The sequence below is a fragment of the Podarcis melisellensis genome (genome assembly GCF_964234715.1).
Source record: "Podarcis melisellensis genome assembly, chromosome: 3".
Classification (NCBI taxonomy): domain Eukaryota; kingdom Metazoa; phylum Chordata; class Lepidosauria; order Squamata; family Lacertidae; genus Podarcis; species Podarcis melisellensis.
Window position 1 is genome coordinate 98,759,080 of NC_138530.1, and position 22,872 is coordinate 98,781,951.

The following is a 22,872-nucleotide window of genomic DNA, read 5'->3' on the forward strand; positions in this document are numbered from 1 at the left end:
CCCTTTCTCTCTCTCTCTCTCTCTCTCTCTCACTCACTCACTCTCTCTCTCTCACACACACACACTTTTCAGTAAACAAGGCCTACAACTTTTCAACATTATATGTCATTCTACCATTTCTCCCCACTACCTGTTCGATTGACTGCACAACCTTCTAAATTTGTGCAGATACTATACATATAGATCAGGATCCCAGCTTCAGAATGTGCAAGGGAAGTTTGTAGATGGGTCCATCAAGGATGATGACATGAACAGGGGCAGTAAAGCACAGCAGTGCTCTTCATTTCGCACAGTGTTAATCACGGAAGATAGTAATGATTGATTAGGCTTCTATATCTCTGGCTACTTTTACCTGCCTTAACAAGACATCACGTTAGCACAGGGAAGCAGGACACACACTCGTGCCCCGGCTCCCCGGATCAGCTGAAGTTGTAACCACTTCAAAATTCCTGACATTTCTGAATGAGATTAAGGAAAATCTAAGCTCTTTTCAGGCAACCAATCTAAGGTGACGAACATATGTGTGCAGAAAGGAAAGCAGGACCAACAACAACAGATCTCCCTCCAACCACCCATGTGTATGCAATAGCCTGGGTGAAGAAGAAGAAGAAGAGTTTGGATTTGATATCCCGCTTTATCACTACCCAAAAGAGTCTCAAAGCGGCTCACATTCTCCTTTCCCTTCCTCCCCCACAACAAACACTCTGTGAGGTGAGTGAGGCTGAGAGACTTCAGAGAAATGTGACTAGCCCAAGGTCACCCAGCAGCTGCATGTGGAGGAGCGAAGAAGCGAACCCAGTTCACCAGATTACAAGTCCACCGCTCTTAACCACTGCACCACACTGGCCAGTTATGCAAAAGAAGCAGCTAGACAAACGCATTGGGAGAACTATGCATATTATTACACTCCACACCAATCCTTGAGCGGTGCATGATTCCAGAGGTTCCAGGCACACTTACACAGGGTCAATGTTTCCTTTTGGAAATGAGGCACAGTGGAGACTGCAATACAGTGGTGCCCCGCTAGACGAATGCCTCGCAAGACGAAAAACCCGCAAGACGAAAGGGTTTTTCGGTTTTTGCGACGCTTCGCTAGACGATTTTCCCTATGGGCTTGCATCGCAAGACGAAAGCCCATAGGGAAATCTCGGGGACCTTTTTTTAAATGCTGGCGGTGGGGAGCAAAGCCTTCCCCCCCCTCCGGACTTCAGAAGAGGTCCAGGAAGGCCGGCGGGGGCGAAAGGCTTTGCTCCCCACCGCCAGCATTTTAAAAGCGGTCCGGGATAGCAGGGAAGCGCTTCCCGCTATCCCGGACGGCTTTTGAAGGCAGGCAGGGGGGGCAAAGACTTTTGCCCCCCCTGCCTGCCTAACCGGGGGCTTTTAAATCGCCCCGGGACTGTCCGGGGCGATTTAAAAGCCCCCGGACGGCTTTTGAAGCCTCCCCCCCCCGCCCGGCTTCGGGGCATCATCCCGATGCCGGGCGGTGGGGCAGGAACGCCTCCCCCAGCCGCCCGGCTTCGGGGCATCGTCCCGATGCCGGGCGGTGGGGCAGGAACGCCTCCCCCAGCCGCCCGGCTTCGGGGCATCGTCCCGATGCCGGGCGGTGGGGCAGGAACGCCTCCCCCAGCCGCCCGGCATCGGGGCATCATCCCGATGCCGGGCGGTGGGGCAGGAACGCCTCCCCCAGCCGCCCGGCTTCGGGGCATCGTCCCGATGCCGGGCGGTGGGGCAGGAAAGCCTCCCCCAGCCGCCCGGCATCGGAACGATGTCCCGAAGCCGGGCGGCCGGGCGGGAAAGCCTTTGTCCCCCCTGCCTGCCTTCCCAGGGGCTTTTAAATCGCCCCGGACAGCGGAGAAGTCCTCCGCTGTCCCGGGCGATTTTAAAATGCCGCCCGCCAGAAGAGGTCGGGGGAAGGCTTTTTCCATAGGAACGCATTAATTGATTTTCAATGCATTCCTATGGAAAACCGTGCATCGCAAGACGAAAAACTCGCAAGACGAAGAGACTTGCGGAACGAATTAATTTCGTCTTGCGAGGCACCACTGTATCTTTATGATATATGGATTGTTTACGCATATATACAACCTGAATCTATGATGGAAGGGCTCCCCGCTTTAACACTCCAAGAGGGTATTGCTTCCCTCACAGCTGCTGCCCTCCATTCAAACGGACACCAACATTGTGCTTTCTGACTCTTTTTTCATCTCACTACTTACTCCTACATTACATCACTCCTAGCCCTAAACTTCTCTAATCTTTTCCATTATCTTTAGAGCGAAGGGTGACCCACACCTTTACCTTCTCACATAGCTCCCTTTGATGCTTTGTGTTGTTCTTAATGGCCCATCCCCAGGCTATCATCTCACACAGCATGGCTTGATTAGCCTTTAACACATGCTGATTCCAGAGGATTAGTATTGTCTAGCACACAATCCAACACACAATCTAGCTATAACTACACACAGGAGACTGACCTAGCTTACTTAGCTTTTGATACCCCAAGCCTTAATTAAATTGTCACACCTACTGGAACTAATAATTTAGGATGTCTAGCACCCACAAACTTGTAACAATATAGTGGATCTGAATGTTCCTAGGTTAGGGGTGCCGTACCCACCACAAACTTTCCCCTTTCTCCCATTACTCTAAATCGATTGAAAAAGCTCTGTTGAAGCAAATTAGTGGTACATTTTTGTTCTGTGTAAACCTTCTTGCCATGTAATTTCTGATATAATTATACTTTTGAAGTCCAGAAAAGAAATGGAGGTAATCAAAGGGTTTAGTGAAGCGGGTGTTGTTTTACATTCATGTTGAAATTGTATCTTAAGGATATGATGATATAAATGCTTCTGATGGCATTTGTAGAGATATGCTCATTCAAGTTCCAGTGCCTCTGATCCGAGTCCAAAAGTTTAGCATCAGGATTAACATGCCCAAATACAAGGTCTCAAATGTACTGAACCCAATGGCAGTATTTCTTAACAAGGAAAGTAGTAAAGAAATTTATGACACTGTGGGGAGTATACTTAAGGGTCTTTGTTTTTTGTCCCCCCCCCAAAAAAGCAGTTTTGAAAATAACATAAAGGACTCTTTTTTGCAGTCCTGATCTTCTATCAATATCCTCAAGGCAAACATCTAGCTGCTTCCTAAGGACCCAGGCATGATTTATGGCACCTACTGTTATTTATTTGATTGTTTGGTTGTCTTTGTAAATTTATTAGCCACTGATGAAAATACAATGTTTCCTTATGGTGGCTTACAACAAAATTATATGTTGCAAGAGCACCCATGTTTTAAACATAACTACTGCATGTGCAGACAGGCCATTTCTTCCATGAAAACCACAACTGTGTTTGTATTTAATAAATGGGTCTCCGTGCCTCTGGCTATTTTCACTGGATAGGAGAATTCATGTACACCAAACACCATTATATCAAATAATTAAAGGAGATGGGTTGTTTTCGGACACAACTTGGAATGAGAGTTTTACACTTCCATGAAAAATGGAATCTCTATTCATTTTTAATTTTATTTTTGGTATTTGTGCAGTGTGTGTCTTCTGCAGAGGTGAAAGATTAGGACAAAGAATAGAGGGTTATGTTCCAGGTCAGAAGACACTGGAAAAAAAGCAAACTGTTCAGGATGGTCCTCTGAAGGGGAAAAAAGAAAGATGTGAAAGAACGGAGATGTATTTCAGCTCTCTTGTCAACATGCAACAATGGTAAACATAACTCACAGCTTACAGTGGATTTATTTTCAGGTTCTGCACTGCGCGCGTGCACATATTGTGCCAGCTGTGGGCCAAATGAATTTATATGTTCTATTATTTTGATTTTATTCTCTTCTCACATACTTGGTGCCTCTTTGTCTTCATGCCTGCCACCTGGCATATCAGCCCATTCTCATTTTGTTCTGAATGTCATTTTTAAGGTTAAGGGGTAACCAGCCAGGCAGCAGAAAATATTAGCACCTTACACGGCAATGACAAAATCTTCCTGCTGGTTTGAGAACTTTAAAGCCAAGCCCAACTGTGGGGATGCCTGAGGCTATATCATATTCTCTCCACAGTAACTACAGGTGTCACGGCAAGGCAAGTTTTAATTGGGCGAAAACATCTAGGGTTTTGTTTTAGAAATGCAATTGCAGAAGCAACATAGGCTTTACTTGTTTTGATCCAAAGAAATAATGGCCCAAACACTTTCTCTTTTTCAATCCATGCTTCCCCTTTCTGGCTCGCACACTGAAGCTTTTCGTCTCTTGAAAATAAGAATGAAAGTGAAACAATAAAAGAACTAAATATGAATTATGATTTTGCATAGTTTTTTTTTTAAAAACACACACACAAACACAAAAACACAATACCAATTCACAGGGATTCTAAGAGTGTGGAAACTGAAGCGCCTCTTATGCAACTATAAATTCATGACAGAAATGTTCATACTTTCATGAAATGCCTTGAATTATGTTGATTTCAGTTCAGTCCCCCCCCCCCCCAAGTTGATGACATGGTTGGTGTTTTCTTTTGGGAGTTCTTCTATTTTATATGACTTTTACATTTTGTAGACAGAACATGATACCATAAAAGGCTAATCCTTTTTTTATGCACACAATTATTTACTATTACTGTATTCTTTATTAAATATCCTACTGCCCTTCAGCCAAAGATACAATGGTGGTTAACAAAAGGGGGGAAGCAATCTATGTATTTTCTTCCTCATTAAATGGTTTAATGTTTTATGTGATAACTTGTGATAATTTTGAGGTGGGAAAAGTATACTTGGAAGGATGTTTTGTGTGATTCTTTTTTCATCCTTTGTGTATGTTTTCAGTATTTATTTAATTACTGTGTAAGTTGCCTTGAGAGCTTCAGCTACAAGGGGATACATAAATAAAGCTTTAATTAAAAAAAAATCCAAGAAAATACACACACACACACACACACACACACACACACACACCTTGGAAGTCGAACAGAATCTGTTCCAGAAGTCCATTTGACTTCTGAAATGTTCAGCGTCCAAAGCACTGCTTCCAATTGGCTGCAAGAAGCTCCTGCAGCCAATCAGAAGCTGTGGAAGCCCCGTCGGATGTTCGGCATCTGAAAAAACATTCAAAAACCGGAACACTCTCTTCCAGTTTTTTATTGTTCGGGAGCTGGAAAGTTCAACTCCCAAGGCATTTGGGAGCCAAGGTACAACTGTACTTCCAAAACCACCCGTACAGTTCAACTTCAGTACACTCCCAGTCTAAGACAACATGATTATCAGAATTGTTTGAAAATGGAGCAGTTACACCTCTCTCCTCTCATAGAGGCATAAAGTATACTCCAGGATATTCCAGCTATTCCTATACTAGTTAGTAAGCTGAATTTTGGTGCCCGCTTGGAAAGCTATCAGGAACCAAAACAAAGTATGAAAGGTGATCTCAATTGTAAATGTGATGAAAAAATGTCGGATTGCATTTCAGTGTTTTTGAACATGTGTTTTAAGCAAGCTGTTTGGTGGAAGATCAGGCTAAAAATGAAATTCAGATCTGGAAGGGTGTCTTTAACAAACAAAAAACCTCACCAATAAAGGCAACTTTGGCTTTTCAGGTTAATTTTATCTTTCCTTCTCTAGATAGAGTAAAAGGTTGCTTCTTTGAATCCTGATCTGTCTATAGTTTCCTGCATATTAGTGCTCAGATTAGTAGCATACAAGAGCCACAAGCTCCACAAACGCCTGAATGGTGGAACTTATCATCACCTGAACATCCAACTGGGAATGTGCAAGCCGTAAGAAGCCACTGATATACTCAACCCAGGTCCATTATTTATCCCAGTCTCTTTTTATTTACGCCTACTGCTGTGTTCACAAAATAATATGCTGAAGTTGAAAATACTGCATTTAAGCAGTATGTCAAAAATTCTCTCCTTACCAACAGAGAAAGGAATTAAAATTCAATCTCATAACCACAGTAGGTAGTAAGAAGTAATCCTTAGGACTTTGTGTTACATCATGTTAGCTACGTAAAATGCTTACTCTCTCCCACCCTACAAAAACCCTGTTTCCATGAATGCTACTTACTTGTATATGTGAGTTGAAATCCTTGATCTGTATCTGATCCGTTAGAATTAAACTCTATCCATAAGTGGTTAGATGTGCTATTGAGAATGAGCCCTATCAATTCGTTTTTTGTAAAGGACCCCAACAGACGCGATGAGCTGTCTTTTCCATCATATACCTGTTAAAAATAAAACCAATTAAGCTCAATACAGTTATGTATTTATTTGTTTCAAACTATTTCAGAACTCCACCTAGCAGAAGTTGCATTCTTTTTTTCTTTTTCTGTTTGCAATTAATTATTATGCCATTAATTATTATGCAATTAAACCACCCAAACTTCCAATAAGAAGATAGGAAATAACACAGCTTTCTTCTGCCTGTAATATCTTGGCTATGCAGCTCATATAAAGAAGGGAAAAAGCCGCACACATACTACTAGTCTGTCAGTCATTTTTTTAAAGGTTTGTGAAGCTCACATTGAATAAAATTAATATTTATTCACGGCTCAATCCCTTAGCATTTTGTCACCTCGTGTCTCCTTCCCCCTCTATAATCCACTTAATAAAGGCTGAAAAGGTTTGTGGCATTTTACTCAAGGTGCCTCTTTTGAAAACACCGATGAGGGGGCAAAAGTAACCTCTACCCCTCTGTTCCCTCCTGACTAAATGTATTAAAAAGCAGGATTGAAGAAGTGAAGCTAGTCTGTCACCTTTTATTTCAGATTCTGGGCCTGAGGTGATTTTCGTCTTCAAATCGTTTTTAATAAAAAAGAAATATAACATTTGATACCACTTCAGAGGGAGGTGAGCTCCTGTTTTCAAACAAAGGATGCACGGGTTTATCTTCAGTTCACAATATTGCACGGGAAACTCAAATTCACTTTTAATACTGTTGATTTTTGACATGCTTTTATAATGGCTCAAACCACACAGGAAATATGTTTTTTTAAAAAATAATAATAAGAATAATAAAAGGTTCTTGGAACAAACGAGAACCTGAATAAAAGCACCAAGTTCACATTGACCTGGATGTTTCAATAATGAAACATTTCCAACATAACCACCCCAGATTTTCCATTTCTCAAAAGCCCCAGCATTCTGCACGAACCAGTGAAGGTCAGAAAGCAAGGCTCTTAGTTTCTGAAAGATAAAACACCTGTCCTTTCATGCTTTAAACTGTCAAATTCTAAATTCAATGGCAACGCCATAAAGGGCTGCACTGGGCCTGACTGCAGCCCATAGAACTACTTGGTCTAAACACATAGGAATGTAAAAGGTATTATGGAATAGAGCAGTGATGGCCAAACTTGGACCTCCAGCTGTTTGGGGACTACAATTCCCATCATCCCTGATGGTCCTGTTAGCTAGGGATGATGGGAGTTGTAGTCCCCAAACAGCTGGAGGGCCAAGTTTGGCCATCACTGCAATAGAGAAACCTCAAGCATTAGGGATATTGTTGTTTCACCACAGATAACGCAAAGTTCTGCATAGGGCACAGGCCTCTTTTTAGCTTCGGGGCTTTAATGAAAACCATAGCTTTGTTTGGGGCTGCCGCTTGTGTGTTAAACCTACATGGGAGCCGGGCGAAATTCACATTGGGAAGTAATAGGGACCTAATGGGTTATTTGTTTCCTTCCTCCCCAGACCCAATTATTATAATGTAGAAAATGCATGGGTAAATCTTAATTTACTTCCACAGTAACCTTCTCATGGCTCCCCCCCAAGCTGGAACTCACTCATCTCAGGTGGGCACCATTGCTATTATAAGAGAACAAGGTTGAGTTCCAGCACCTCTTCTCCTAGAGAAATAGCACTGACCTTCCTCTTATGTTTAGAAGCACACTGAAGTCTGTATAACCTTGATTTTTTTAAAATCTTTTTCCTTTGGTTTCCTTTGTTTTGAAAGCAAACGCCACCAACCAGTCTAGCATAGTTTATTGTGAAGGCCCAGGCAGAAACTTTCCTTCACTTATGAAGATTCAACCTACCTAAAGTTACAAAAGTAATTTTGCCTTTGTAGCTTGACCCGAAGTTCAGCTACTTCAGATCTGAATTTGTCCAGCTTTAACTTCTGGCTTTTCCTTCTTTTTTTTTTATTCTAACCTGTTCTGCTAGATTAAAGAAACAGCACCCAATATTTCATCCCCGTGTACTTCTGTATCTTGACCACATCACCTCTTAACACAATCTTCCCTGATAAAAACACAAACTGTGATATACCTTTTTTCAGAATACTATTCAACATCTTTTTAAGAAACATACATAATATCCTATAGGGTTGCCATACATCTGGGTTTTCCCAGACATGTCCTGGTTTGGGGGGGAAGCATGACCATCCAGGTGGATTTTTTATTTTTAAATGAAATGTTCAGGGTTTGGGGGGGCATTTATTATTATGATTGATTGATTGATTGATTGATTTTTAGGGGCACAAACATGCCGCCAAAGGGGGAGAGAGGCAGGTGCTCTTCAGTCATCCACTGCGCACCTTGATGCGCTGCGGCTATGCCCTGGAAGCAGAAGTGCCGCAGCAGGGTCTGTAGCGCCACCACTGCCATCATCCCTTTCCAGTTCCCACTCCTGGCTTTGTTGGGACCCTGTTTGTGTGAGGCTCCCACTTACCAGTGCCAGAGCTGCCTCTCCCTTTCAGGCCTTCTGCCTCCAAGTGGCCACTAGCAAGGTTGCATCTAGGATCAGGCCCGGGCAGGGAGGCTCGTCGCTCCACTGCTTCTCTGGTCCTGCCTGGGCCTTCCCCAGCAGCAGTGGCACTGGCCCCAATGGCTGCTCAAGCCACATCAGAGGGGGCATGGGTGGCCACGGCTGCATCTGCGGCGGCAGTTCCAAGGCCTCTCTGCTCCTACTTGCACCTTCCCCTTCAACACGGCTTGAGTAGTGGTTGAAGGGGACGACAAGCCTACCTGCCCTGATCTTAGATACGACCTTGCTGGAGGCCACTTGGAGGCCATCTTTCCGCAGGGCCTGCAAGGCAGAGCTGTTCCACCAGGCCTTTGGCCAAGGCACAGCCTGACCCCCTCCTTTGGTAATTCTTCACAGAACTCTAGCCCAATGGTTGCCATCAATTTGATTTGAACTGATTTCATAATGAATTGATTTTAGAATGCTGTATTATTTTACTGTTGTTAGCCGCTCTGAGCCCGGCTTCAGCTGGGGAGGGTGGAATATAAATAAATTATTATTATTATTATTATTATTATTATTATTATTATTATTAGAGGCTGAAGGTCTGAAAGGGAGAGGCGGAGCCTGCTCAGCGGCCCGGAGTCACCCCCAGCACCAGAAAGCGGGAGCTTCCTTGTGAAAGGTAAGGGGGGGAGGAGGGGGAAGCAGGCAGGTGAGGAAGGGGTTAGCGGCAGGGAGGGGGTGAGTGACAGGGATGCGAGATGGTGGTGGTGGTGGGTGTCCTGATGGGGTGTGTGTGTCCGGGTTTGTGCCCTTCAGAATATGGCAACCCTATCCTAGAAGCAGTAGGATATATAATATGCCTATATAATATCCTAGAAGAAGAAGAGGAGTTTGGATTTGATATCCCGCCTTTCACTCCCTTTTAAGGAGTTTCAAAGCAGCTCACATTCTCCTTTCCCTTCCTCCCCCACAACAAACACTCTGTGAGGTGAGTGAGGCTGAGAGACTTCAGAGAAGTGTGACTAGCCCAAGGTCACCCAGCAGCTGCATGGGGAGGAGCGGAGACACGAACCCGGTTCCCCAGATTACGAGACTACCACTACACCACACCACACTGGCTCCTAAAATTAAAAAGCTTCCCTGTAATCCTCATAAAACAAATGCATTAATTTCATTTTTTTGTCACACTTTCAATTATGTCCACTATGATATCCATATCTGTACAGGTTGACACTTTTGCTCATTTTAAGTGAACTGCACTTAAAGCCTTTGGGCAAATTCCCCCCTATATGTGAAGAAGGTGATATTAACTGGAATGCAGTTTAGCAACTGGCTGCCCTGCCATTACTCTAGGCCTCAAATTCATGATACCCAAACAAACTGACCACTGGAGCCTTGGAGAAGAGCAGGAAGCCTTTGTTTCTCAAGCACAGCAAGTAGCTGCTCACTCGCACACCAGTTAAAATTACTTATCACTGTAAGACCAAGTTGCTTAAGAAATGATGGTGGGTAAGGCAAAGTCACAGCAGCCACTATTCCTTTGACTGAATGCCCAACTAGCACCAAGACTGGCTGCGAACTTAATTCCTGACATGCATGGAAAAGGATTATCTCTCTCTGTCTGTCTATTTATAGCCATCCATGCATCTCTCTCTCACACACACACACTTAAACTACTTCTCAAATGTTGCAGATCAAATAATTAATGCACCCAAACAGGACTGAGTGTTTTTCTGTTCTTTTGTGTGCACATTTATATATACCTTAACAGTGTCGCCTTCATGCAGCTGAAAGGTTCTGGCTCTCAAGTGGATCCCTTTCCCAGGCTCAGTTTCAATTTTATAAATGCATTCATGGTTGTTGTCATAGTTAGATGGAAAATTTGGGGACAGCAGTGTTCCTTCATTCCCAGACACACTTGCTCCACATTCAGCTAAACAAAACAGACACATTTAAAAAAAAAGGACATCGGTTAGCATTCAAAAGAATTTTCTTAAAAATTGTGGTTATTTTCCAGAGAACAAGGTCCCTCTGCTAATATCTAGAAAATATGCTGTCTTTTTACACTTTTATCTAAGATTTAGGACAAGAGGATGGTAGCTATTTGTGCCTGTTTGCCAGCTCATGCAATGAGACTTTCCCCCTTCCTCGTCTGCTCCCTACAGCGCCATTCATTTATACAACATTGTATTCAACCATTATGTACTTGTTGTATGTTTCAATGACTTGGTTTTTCAGAATTTCATAGCCTTTAGACAAAGATTTATTTAATCGTTCTATCGAGATGCATTATTTTTTTCCAGTTGTCTTTGGTTGTCTTTTCATTTCTCATTGTACTGTAAAGTTTAGGCCTGCGTTCACATTTACCCATAGAAGCCTTCGGGGAATTCTGCACACAAAGGTAAAACCAATGTACACTCAAGCAACTGACCCTTTGCATCCCCAGAGCATGCTGGACTAGATCTAATTGCAAACAAAAGGTGAAAGTGACTTGCCTCTGCTAAGCTCCCAAGGAAGTGCCTAATGGCAAACAAGAGCAAACTGACTTAAACATCCCAGGAGAAATCTTAAAAGCAAACTTGAGATAATGGTCTGCGTATTAGCAGCGTAAACCCACTTATATTGCTTCCATGGAATGTGCTTAGGGTACCAGATGATTTAAGCCAGCCAGCCAACTTTACTTGCCAACATTGTTATACTTCCAAAATGATTTCCTCACTTGCAGCATCTGATTGTACAACCTATAAAAGGGTGTTTAAAATAAGTTTTCATATTTGTTTTGACAAAAAATGGGTAAAAAGCTAGATGTGTTTTTATTTTAGAGCATCACGGACAGAGCCATCTTATTTTTTTTGTATTAAAGAAAGAAATATTACATACATACCAATCCCTTCAGCGCAGTTATTATATTTTCTGTTTTATATTTCACTATCTCAGAACCAAGCCCTTAAATTTATATTTCTCGGTGTTGGGACTGTGGGCTTAAGATTGTGTTTTCACCAAATTAATGCAGAATTTTAACTTTTGCACCCATACTGCCTCCCCAATCAATTGCCCTCACTTTGCTAAAACAAGGGATGGGGAGGAAGGGAGGACACTGAAGTGATTACAGGGAGAGAGAAAGTAACAATAACTACACAAACAATAGCAACATTACAATAATGGCAATTGCCTGCTTATCTCCACTGGTTTTATAACACCTTGAAAATTAGGATTATTTATGGCTAGGGCTATTATTTTATTATAAACACTGTGACAAGTAACTGTAAATAAGATACCTCAATGTAACAAAATAGGTGAACTTCAAATAAATTACCAGCACTTCTCACTATCCATGCAGACTTTAAACCACAGTGACATCATTATTTACTGCTCTGGGGTTTAATTGTACAGCTTTATTCTTATGTGGTGAACTTCCTGGTACATATACTAATAAAAATAAAAATAAATCGTTATGTATGCCATCAGACTGCTACATATCAGAAACATGGGCAAGATCTACAGTTGGTTCAAAAAGATGTTGCTAGAACACTATTTTGCTACAATTTTACAGCAAGCATTTAGAGGATCATAACTTAGGAAACCTTCATCTTTGAGGAATTACATTATTTTCCATAAAACTGCCTTAACTTGGGGGCAGATTACCCAGTTTTACAGGGCCATATATATATGAGATAATGTGAGGAAAGTGACTGTAAGCAGTGAATACTATACGCCAAGCGTATACTATACTTATGCCAAAAACCTTAAACAAAAATTATGTGTGAATTGTGAATTATTTAGGGGAGGCTTGGGGGACCTCGACACGCAATTAATATTTTGTCAGCTTACTGTCCCAATGAGAATAGTATGTTAGTACTGATCTTCATTAAGCAATTATGGCCAAATAATCCTTTTGATGGTAAATAGTAATGCTGCAGTCAAAACCACAGTTACAAGTTATATACCTTATGTCAAACCAGTCATAGAGGGGAGCAGCTGTTCCTGGTCCAAAAGGGACAAGAGGAAAATTTACAGAAGGTCTTGAAAAGGGAAAAGGGAATGTAAACAGACTACAAATATATGAAACCAGCAGGGAATTTGCCCTGTAGTCTAAAACTGCATGCTAATTTATTTTTTTAAAGTAAAAATAATGAAAGGCTGAAAGCGTTCAACAGGACAAAGACACCTCCACCTTTAGAAAGACTCCACAGAGACCACAGAGGGGGTCTGCTAATGTGTTTGAAATGATTCTGCCGTCTTAAATAATATTTAAGCAAGAGGGGGAAGAAAGATACCAGCATGCTATTTCTTAGTCAGATTGAAAAGAGATCCACTTCATTCTTGTCAGACAGAGAATGCATGTTGCTTTTGAATTGATTTGGGGTTGCTATTTTTTTTTTAGTTAAAGAGGTAGTGATTAATAAAAATTTAAACCAAAAGAGGGCTCTGTTGTGAATGAATTGGTCTAGGCTAAAAGTATAATATCGGAATAAAATCATTATTCGTACTTCAAAATTCATCTCACAATGGCTTATCCCAAGGGCTAGCTATATTCAAAGCCAAATGTGTGTTTGTTTGTTTTTAATAGCTGAACCCCAGAAATCTGAAGCACCTTAGCAAATGTCAGCCTTAAGCAATCCAGGTATTCACCTGGTTTAACAAAACCATGTAAATGAACCTAGAGCTGCATATAATTGCATAAACCAGAAATTAAGAGCTAGACTTCAATTAAAGTAAAGTAGTAACTGTTTGTAATGGTTTCTTGCTTTTTTTACCATCTTAAGACAATTGTGTATCAGGTGATTAATAAATTAATAATAACAAAATAATAAACTCTCAGGTCTCTCCCACCTGTATCTTCATACTACTTCATAATATTTTATTGTACTCATTGTGAAAATGTAGTATGAAATACGGACACCACATGTCACATGTGAAATATGCCCCTTGTGTCTGTGCTTTTTCATGCAGTTTTTAAATAAATACAATGGGAAATAAGGGGGAAGGCAATTACTTATTTAAAAATGCTCACATTCATTTCAAAGTAGTAAGCAGGATGGGGGAATAACATCTTAAGAGCAAATGTGAGATGTACTTGGATATCATGCCCCATACAGGTGGCCCTAAAGCAAGAAATTTTGATCTCACATGCAAGCATTAATTCACATCTCTGAACTGGGAGTTTATCAGGTCAGAAATGGTGGACAATTGGGGATATATTTTGATTTATTTCTAAAGAGTGGCTTCTAATATATTAGCAGCCTAGGCCTCCCTGACATTTTAAATATGCTCCAGCACCTGAATTAGAACATTCCATTTTGTCTGGGATGCTAAACTGAATTGGAGCTTAGAGAACCATAACTAAGTCATCCATTGGCTTCTAGTACATTAATAACTAACTTGATTTACAAAGAGGTGAAGAAAATTCTGGAATATGCAGCTGTCTTCCTCAACGCCTAATTCCGTATGCAATAAAGCTACTAAAAAAAGTCTGCCAACTGATCATTCAACAGCCCTGGCAAACAAAATATGCATGCAAAGCAACACTTACACTCCACATGCATTAAACTTATCGCCCATAATGCAAAAGAAAAGAAAACAGGATCCTTCTCATACTCTAGGTGCCATTGGCACCTTTTAGCTAGGAAAAAACCCCACCCTTTGGTAACTGAACCTATAAGATAAGCAAGCAAATATAATTGTGGGTCAGTTCACAGAATCATTCACAGACAGCTCACATGACACCCATGGGAATTTTGTGTCCACCTCCCCCAAGAAATACGCAGTATTCATAGGTATCTGCTCAGTTCATTCAATGTAAGTGCAAATTTCAAATATAAATTAATTCATCCAGATTAACCATCATAAATGTTGGCCCTCTCCAACCAAGTTTTTCTTTCCTTTTGTTAAAGTTTAGGATATTTCAACTTATGCTTGCAGTGTGCAGGAATGAGTTTCAAAGGAAAATGTAATAATACTTTTCAGGGGGGAAAGATATGATTCTATCTGAAAAGAGTTCAAAAGGGGTTAAGGGATACATATTCTTCCTCAGCAGTCTACATAAATAAATAGTAGTCCTATTTAACTTTCTATTGTGGTTCACCTGCACCTAAATTTAGCTAAGTGATAACGCAGTCGGCGTATGAACACCCACTTGCTTTCAGCAAGTGGAATACAAAATCAATTAAATTATTAAATTAGATAATTTTGAAACCATTTCTCCAAAGCAGTAGATCCATCATTGTCTCGAGATGTGGTAGATAGAGGGCTGCAAAGCACTTTAAAAAGTCAAACAGAACACTGGTCAGAGAATTCATATTCCAAATTAAGAACAGCTGATTTATATCAGGAATTCAAATTAAATGAGTTCTGTCAAGGGAGAACTGCACCTTTGTAATGCTTCTTTCATATGCCTGACATTTGGAACAAAGCCTTTTGTATAGCTTCGATAGACCTTTTCATTATCTTTTTTAATAAAATAGCCCACAAATAAACATTTGCATAGGGATGCATAACAATTCATCCAATAAATTTTTAGGACTGAGCAATATTAATTTAATAGGGCTAAACAAAATTAATTTCCTACGTAGTGTCCCACAAGCAAAAAAGTGCAAGCAGGAACCAAAACAAAAAAGGGGGGGAGGGACTCTGGTAATTATTCTAAGGAAGCATGGATTCCATCTGATTCTGTGAAAACAACATAGGTGACAAACTGAATTCCAGTTCATTACTCCATTAATGAAACTGCCCACGCGTCTTTCAAGATTGGCTTTTATCTTGCCATTATATTAAATTTGCACACATTGTGAAAATGGCCTTCTACCTAGAAGACAAGCGACAGGGTTGAGGTACTGTGTGTTCAGATGTCCCACATCAAATGTAGCCTACAGGCTACAACCATGCAATCAACTGTGCTCGGTGTGGTCATCAAAGGGCACAGCTAACACAGCGGCAATGATCACTCACACTTTACATTGTGGGTGCCCTTTGCGGGATCGTGCACGGTGCTACAGTTTCCAGGGTATTAATGGCAAACCGGGGCGGCTGGCCTGCTTCTCAGTGTTATTATTTGGAGGTTCACGCCCAGCCTCTGTAGTCAGTTTCATTGCTGGGAGGTAGGGCCAGTCCCATTTACATAGGGGGTGGAGCCGACAGTAGCCAGGCAGTTGGGTCAGGAGATTCACCCACCCTATCCTCCCTTTTGCTTCCTGTTTAGCAGGTGCGGCTATGGTCTTTGACTGGTTGCTATTGAAGGACCGGGAAGAAATTTTCCTGCATTGGCAGGTTTTGTCTTCCCCATAGCAATTTGTCACAACTTTGGCAGTTTATGGCCTTAGGCCCAAGGCCTAAGTCAAGGTCTTCCAACATTCGGAAGTTTAATAAAGTTGTGGCCTAATTTAAATTCCATAACACGTTGTAAGAGTCTTTATTCCTTTCTTGTGAACCCTGGGGGCTGGGGCTGTTGCAGCCTGGTCAGAGATGAGGCCAGAAGTACAATCCACTAAATGTGAGCAACACATGAATAGAGCTTAGATGTTTGAAGGATCTAATCTTCAACCACACCCCTCCCATGCCTATACCACCAACATAGCACTTTCAGCATTGCATTGCAGTAGGTATGATTTTCTTTAATTGCCCTAGAGCTTAATAATATCTTGATAAACACAGGTTATTAATATTTTTAATAATGCAAAACAAATGAAGCAATCTCTACGATTGCTCAGAAATAAGGAGCTAATATGAAAATAAGTTTCCTGTCTTTAAACTATTTTTTTAAGAACAAATTAAATTGCAAAACAAGGCCGTGAAGAAAAAAATACTCTTGAGGATCAGCAACACTTGTTCAAATTATATATACTCGAGCCGGTTAACTGCAATTCTTGGCGGGAAGTAGATATTCAAAAGCAAGTGAAGAAGTCAGTATGTTCAGTGCAACATGAAATGGATTTGTTGGTTGCTATGTATTTCAGATCCCTGAAATTCTGTTATGCATGTCTGATTTCCTCATCTCAAATCTGAAAAATAATTGAAGTTTATCTAAGAACAATTAAAACCCTACAAGTGCAAATATTTGTAATTGCGCTGTAATTCAGCACATCTCAGGTCAGTGTGCAGTTTGTGTGAACGGTTTGGTTTGCACAATGCACAAAGCCAAACCTTAGCCTAGTGAGACGATGCAAATCAGTGGGCTCCCAGAGAGGAGCTCGTAGATCCTTTGATCCTCCTTAATCCTTTTTTGCTATTGCATCACATTGAGCTAAACTAAGGTTTGGCTAAGCATGCTGCCTGAACCAGGACTGCAATGGCTGCACACAGGTGAGTCCAGGTGCACACTCACAACAAGACTTGTGGTTTAACTCTCCTCACTAATCATGAACCGTAACCAAGAACAAACTTTGGGCAACAGATCACGGTGAGCGAAGAAAGAATTTAACCATAGGGCCAGCAAAGAGGGCCAGAGAGGAGCAAAAAGTGGTTGCAAGCTCTTCTCCAGGAGCCCACACAGTCTAAGGTTTAGCTTAGCATATTCTGCAAACTGGGTCAGTGTGGTGAAGCCATTTCATTGTGTCACTTCAGTTTCAAAGTGGACCAAGAATTCAGTAATCTACGCAACATGAACACCAAAAGCAAGACTGCAAAATCCCCTGGCCTTCAGCTGCTCTAAAGTTATGTAACTGGCAGCTAAGCCTTTATGTCGTAATACCAATTATGTACAGAGATGCTAAAATACTGAGGCTGATTTGTGTGTTTATAATAAAAAAGGGTTAACTGTCCCAGAGTGACTTTAAAGCAACTTTCTAAAAAAATATTGGACCATCATCTATAGATAAACATATGTACTAATAGCTTAAAGGAAACATGACTGGAGTCCAATAATGAGCAGGGGGAACCCAGATTCTGTCCCAAATTCCACTATGTTAACCACCCAGTGAATGCTGAGCAGATTCCCAAAGCCACTGATTCTGTAGCAGAGTGACCTAATTTACAACTGCAAAACATTTCATGTAGTATCATGCATTTTATAAAACAATCCAATTTTCAAGGAATCCCCCCAAAAAGATTTAATATTCTGTTGCAATGGAAGTATTTTAAAAGTAATTTGAATTATTAACAAGACCAAATGATAAATACATCAAAACAAAATATAAGCTCTGATGCAAGCATGTGTGTTCCCCTGAAACATCTAAGCTGCAATGCTAAGCAGCAGGATTTACACATCAGAAAATATAATTAGGATTATTATTATTATTGCCCCATGGCTGCTATCTTTACTGCCAAAGACATCAGAAAGATTTGTGCCTTCACACAAACTTAAGCAAATTATTTCTTGTGCAATAATATCAGCTGCATTTCAACCTAACTACCTTCTTGAATTAGTTGGTGAATTGAGAGCCACACTCAATTGGTTAAAACATCCACAACTGTCACAGAGCGAGCAGGCCAGTAAATCACACAGTTGGAAGTTGGAGTTAACTCTTTATTAGCAAAAACACTATCTTCACAGACTTGGCTGAGTGTCAGACCTAATGGGCACAGCAGCTCATTCCCTGTAGGAATTACCATATTTTTTTGCTCCATAAGACGCACCAGACCATAAGACACACCTAGTTTTTAGAGGAGGAAAGGGGGAAAGCCCTGTTTGGGGGGGGGGGGAATCAGCTCACAGTTGTGCAGCTTCTTTTGCAAAGGGGGAAAACCCCATTTTTTTGAGGAGCATCTCAAAGTTGTTGAGCTTACTTTGCACAGGGAAAAAAATCCTGTTTTTATGGGGTTCAACTCACAGTTCTGCAGCTTCTTTAGGAAAGGAAAGGGAGCCATTTCTACAGTTTCCAGACGGATAGTCTAATCAGCCAGTCAAATGTTGCTGGGAAAACAAACAGCCTCCATCTGCAGGACATTCTACAATGGAGGCGTGGGCAAGGGGGTGAGGCCAGAAAGGGAGCCAGTGATTGACCACATTCGCTCCATAAGATGCACAGACATTTCCCCTTACTTTTCAGGAGCAAAAAAAGTGTGTCTTATAGAGCGAAAGATACGGTACTCCATGAAATCAGTTGCCAAGACTAAAGGTCCCTGCCTCCTCCAAGCCATCCTTGTCTCCTCCTCTCCCTGTCTTCTTCCTCTTCTCCCTCTGATCACTCCTTGTTGTCCCACCACCACCACCAAAGCCTCCTTTGGTGGTTCCCCCACTGCTTCTTCCTATCATTCCTGTGTCCAACCAGTCCATGACAACAACCCATTTATAATATGCACTGAATAATAATTTACACAATTCTAGGTGACTTTAGCTTTGCCCCCCTCTCCTTTTGCATCCCCCATGTGCTATCAATTGGATGAATGAAATGAAAGCATGTGACCACCTACCCACACACCTTGGCAGAGGTGCACTCCATACACGGCGGCCGCCACCCAGGCACGCAAGCTTGTCCGCACCTTCCAAGCGATATCCAGGGAAGCAAGAAAACGTCAAGGAATCTCCGACGCCAAAATGAAATCCTATCCTTCGACTGAAGGCAGGAACACCAGGATCATCACAGGGTTCCAGGTCATATTCTTCAGACAATAAATCAAAAGCCAAGAAAAAAGATGAAAGTTCCAATTTTTTAAAAAAAGACCTAAGCAGGATAATTACACAATACCAACATACATTCGTACCTTGGAAGTCGAACGGAATCCATTCTGGAAGTCCGTTCTACTTCCAAAACTTCCAAAAACCAAATAGCGGCTTCTGATTGGCTGCAGGAAGCTTCTAGATGCTACAGCACCTGGGACTTGGTTAGACTGGTAAAGAAAAAGTGATTTATGTGTTGTATGTGTGATACAACATTGTGCCACCAGATGGCGATGTGGAGTCCCACTTTTCTCAACCTGTTTTCCCTGTTTAAATTTACAGCGCTTTAAACTGAAACACTTCTTTTATGTGTCTAGATCCAGCCCTGGTGTAGTGCTTCACAGGGTAACTACTATTGCATCAGCACCTGGATTGCAGCCAATTTTTTGCAGGGAGGGAAACGATGAGATTTATGGTTTGCCATTAGCAAAGGAGGCCAACACTTCGCTCTAGGAACTACTGTGATTAAATAATAGCTTGCAGGAACTTTCTTAAAGACAAGTATTAGGAGCATTCAAATTATCTTGATAAATATCAGTTAAGTCAGACACCATATGGGGGGGGGGGTGCGCACACAATATTCATCAAGACCTTCATATATATATATGAAAATCCTATTTTAGTACCACTGATAAATAATGAATGTAACCAGTAATTCAATATGTGAATTAATTTGCATGTGAAGACTCATCTTACAGCATATAGGCACTGCAGCCTTTGAATGTGAAGTCCAGTGTGAAGTCAAAGTAACCCCTGCAGAATATATATATATATTTACCCCTGCAGAGGTATTGAAGAATAAACCTAGCAGTACAGTGCCTTTCTAGTAAAAGAAAAATGGTTTTTTATGAAGTCAAACAGAACAAGGAGAGCCTATAGAGAGAGGGTAAGGAATGCAAAGGTTTAGCTTTGCATGCTTAATGCAGCCCTATTTGTGAAATACATTTCTACCCCCTCTGTCAGTGCAGATTTTACTGCCACTTTAATAACCTGCTGTCTCAGCTCATATTCAATTCAATACCATCTCCTTTCAGCAAACTGCCCATTTTGCAGAATAACATTCCTTTTCCTCTAAAACCAAGGACACAGCTTCTAAAATGTGTATGCACATTGGTATTATAAACCAGGCTAAACAGGCAGGTTGTGCTTATAAATTTGTTGAACTTAAGCAGAATTTGGTTTCGTTAGTGCCCAGAGGAGAGACCACTATGGAAACCTATGTCCACATTGGGCTCGTTAGAGGAAAGGTGGGATTATTAGGCAATTGATAAATGAACAGCCACAGCCCAATTCAGGTATTCATTTCCCTCACATGATAACAATCATGCAGGGGGGTGCAGGCACAATAAACCACTGAACCAGGTAGCAAGTTCTGGGGGCTATTGCATTCATGCCCTATTTTTGAGTTTCCCAGATTAATCAGGTTGGCTGATACACAGGACATAGTGAACCCTGGTTCAGATTCAGTAGGACTACCCCTAACTACAACAATCTTAGGATAAGGTCACACATCATGAGCCCTTCACCTTCATTTCAGTGTTCAACTTCCGCTATTAGGTATTTGGCCAACGCAGTAACAGTGGAGGAATATATGTGAGATTGTCCCCCAAATTTCTCCTTCCCGTTTTGGCACATAGTAAAACCACAGGAGAAAATGTGCCAAATGTTCTCAGGCTTGAAGGTGGGTGGGAAGATTGCCCCCAAAAAGAAAGAAAATGATCTGCTGTTCTGACTGTTAAATAAGGCTGATGTGTTTGACCTGAGAAACTCTTATCATTAATATCTGGTCTGTTTGGTTTCATTAACTGACATTTAAAGACTTAATACAATTACTTCTAGAAGCTAGATAATGTTTCAAATCAAAACAAATCATTTATGATTGATGTGTGCATAATGCCAGAATTGCTCCGTTCGTGCTTTCTTGGAAAGATCTTTGCACTCAGATCAACCAAGTGGAAACCAGAACCAAGAATGGTGCAGTTAGGGACTTGTAATGTAGCTCTTCCTTACTACTTGTGCATGGTTTTAGAATCTCCAAAAGACCCAAGACATTAATAGTTGTAAACAGTAGCTGCTGCTAGCCAATTTACTGCACAATACTATGCATGTATACAAGACAACGAGTCCTATTATGTCTAATGGATCCTTACTTGCAGTTAATCGTGCACAGGACTGAAGTTTAAGGTTACAAAAAGACAAGTACCAAGTACACTTTGAATAAATATTATATAATTCCAATGTTTGGTTGGTTTTCAGCTACTACTGAGTTGCATCCCATATTACTGACGACTCACAAAACAGATCTTTCCTTTCTTCCCTTCTTCTTTAAATCCTCATATATTCCCTGAAAATCCTCTACAGGGTACCAGGGAGGTTATCAAACATGGTAGGCTATGTTGTCTGAGGTGGGTAGGGGAATCTCCTGACAACAGGTGGGGGAATCTTCTAGTGCTATTCATTATGACTGTTTTAGTTAATAATATAAATATAAAACATTTCCAAATATTCTATCAAAGCCCATGCCTTTACCTGAAAATGTTATATTAAAGCCTTCGTAGGAAATGGAAAAATCAGAAATAAACCGAAGTTGTGCCGTGAAGTTTCCAAAGAGTCCAGCTTTGATGGTAGGAGGCAAAACGGACCCTGTTAATCTGGCCACAGGTTCTGTGAAGCTTCCATCTTCAGTGATGAGCAAATAGTCATGGGAGCTCTCCAGGTGAAAGGTGTGGAAGATCAGTTGTACTCCTTGAAAAATGGAAAAAAGAACAATATTTTGCTTTTTGAGTAAAGGATGGATGACAAAATATGTCATGCTTACCTGGAATCTGACCTCCTGAGAAGAACCACTGGCAACCTGAATCAGCTAAAGGCTCAGGCTTCACTACCAGGTGTCTTGTTTTGTTTTGCTTTTGTCACCCAGGGTGAATATGCATCCAGTTCTCAACTCTCTTACATATAACACTGTTGTAAGCCTTCAAGCAGGCGTATTCATAAGTGAGTGGCCCTGAGCATATGCTTGTACGCAAGATCAGTGTAACTACAATCCTGCTGTGCTTGGCTCAATTCTGAAGGCTGTTACCCAAACTACCACCATTTCCCCAGGGTCCAGAAACCTATCCCCTGGTACAGGGGAAGCAAGGAAACTGAGTGGAAGGAGAAGCTACATTAGAACTGCTCAATGAACTCTTGTGGAAGCTCTAGGGGAAGGTTTCCCACAGTGTGGTACCACAATGCATCAATGACCACATTATAGCAAGGCTAGCCAATGTGGTGGCCTCTGGTTGTTGTTGGACTACAGCTCCCATCATCCCGGACCATTGGTCATGCAGTAGGGGCCGAAGGGAGGTTTAATCAGAAAACATCTAGGAGGGCACCACATTGGCTATGCCTTCATTATAGTATGAGAACCAAGTGAATAATGAAGACACAGGCAGTAGAATGTAAACTACAGCAGGTTGTGAAAAGGTTCCGAGCACAATTCAAAGTGTTGGTGCTGACTTTGAAAGCCCTAAACGGCCTTGGCCCACTATACCTGAAGGAGCATCTCCACTCCCATCGTTCAGCTTGGACACTGAGGTCCAGCTCTGAGGAC

The 22,872-nt window shown here is 41.5% G+C and overlaps 1 protein-coding gene across 2 annotated transcripts in view; it reads right to left on the minus strand.

Annotated features, from left to right (window-relative positions):
* CSMD1 (CUB and Sushi multiple domains 1) overlaps positions 1 to 22,872 on the minus strand; it is a 355,527-nt gene that overhangs the window by 183,338 nt on the left and 149,317 nt on the right. For both annotated transcript variants that reach the window (XM_081905886.1, XM_081905887.1), the window contains exons 15-18: positions 21,810 to 22,025; positions 19,034 to 19,222; positions 10,450 to 10,619; positions 6,066 to 6,222 (exon numbers count right to left, since the gene is read on the minus strand). In XM_081905886.1, coding sequence (XP_081762012.1) covers positions 6,066 to 6,222; positions 10,450 to 10,619; positions 19,034 to 19,222; positions 21,810 to 22,025 — 732 coding nt within the window. The remainder of the gene's footprint in view (positions 1 to 6,065; positions 6,223 to 10,449; positions 10,620 to 19,033; positions 19,223 to 21,809; positions 22,026 to 22,872) is intronic.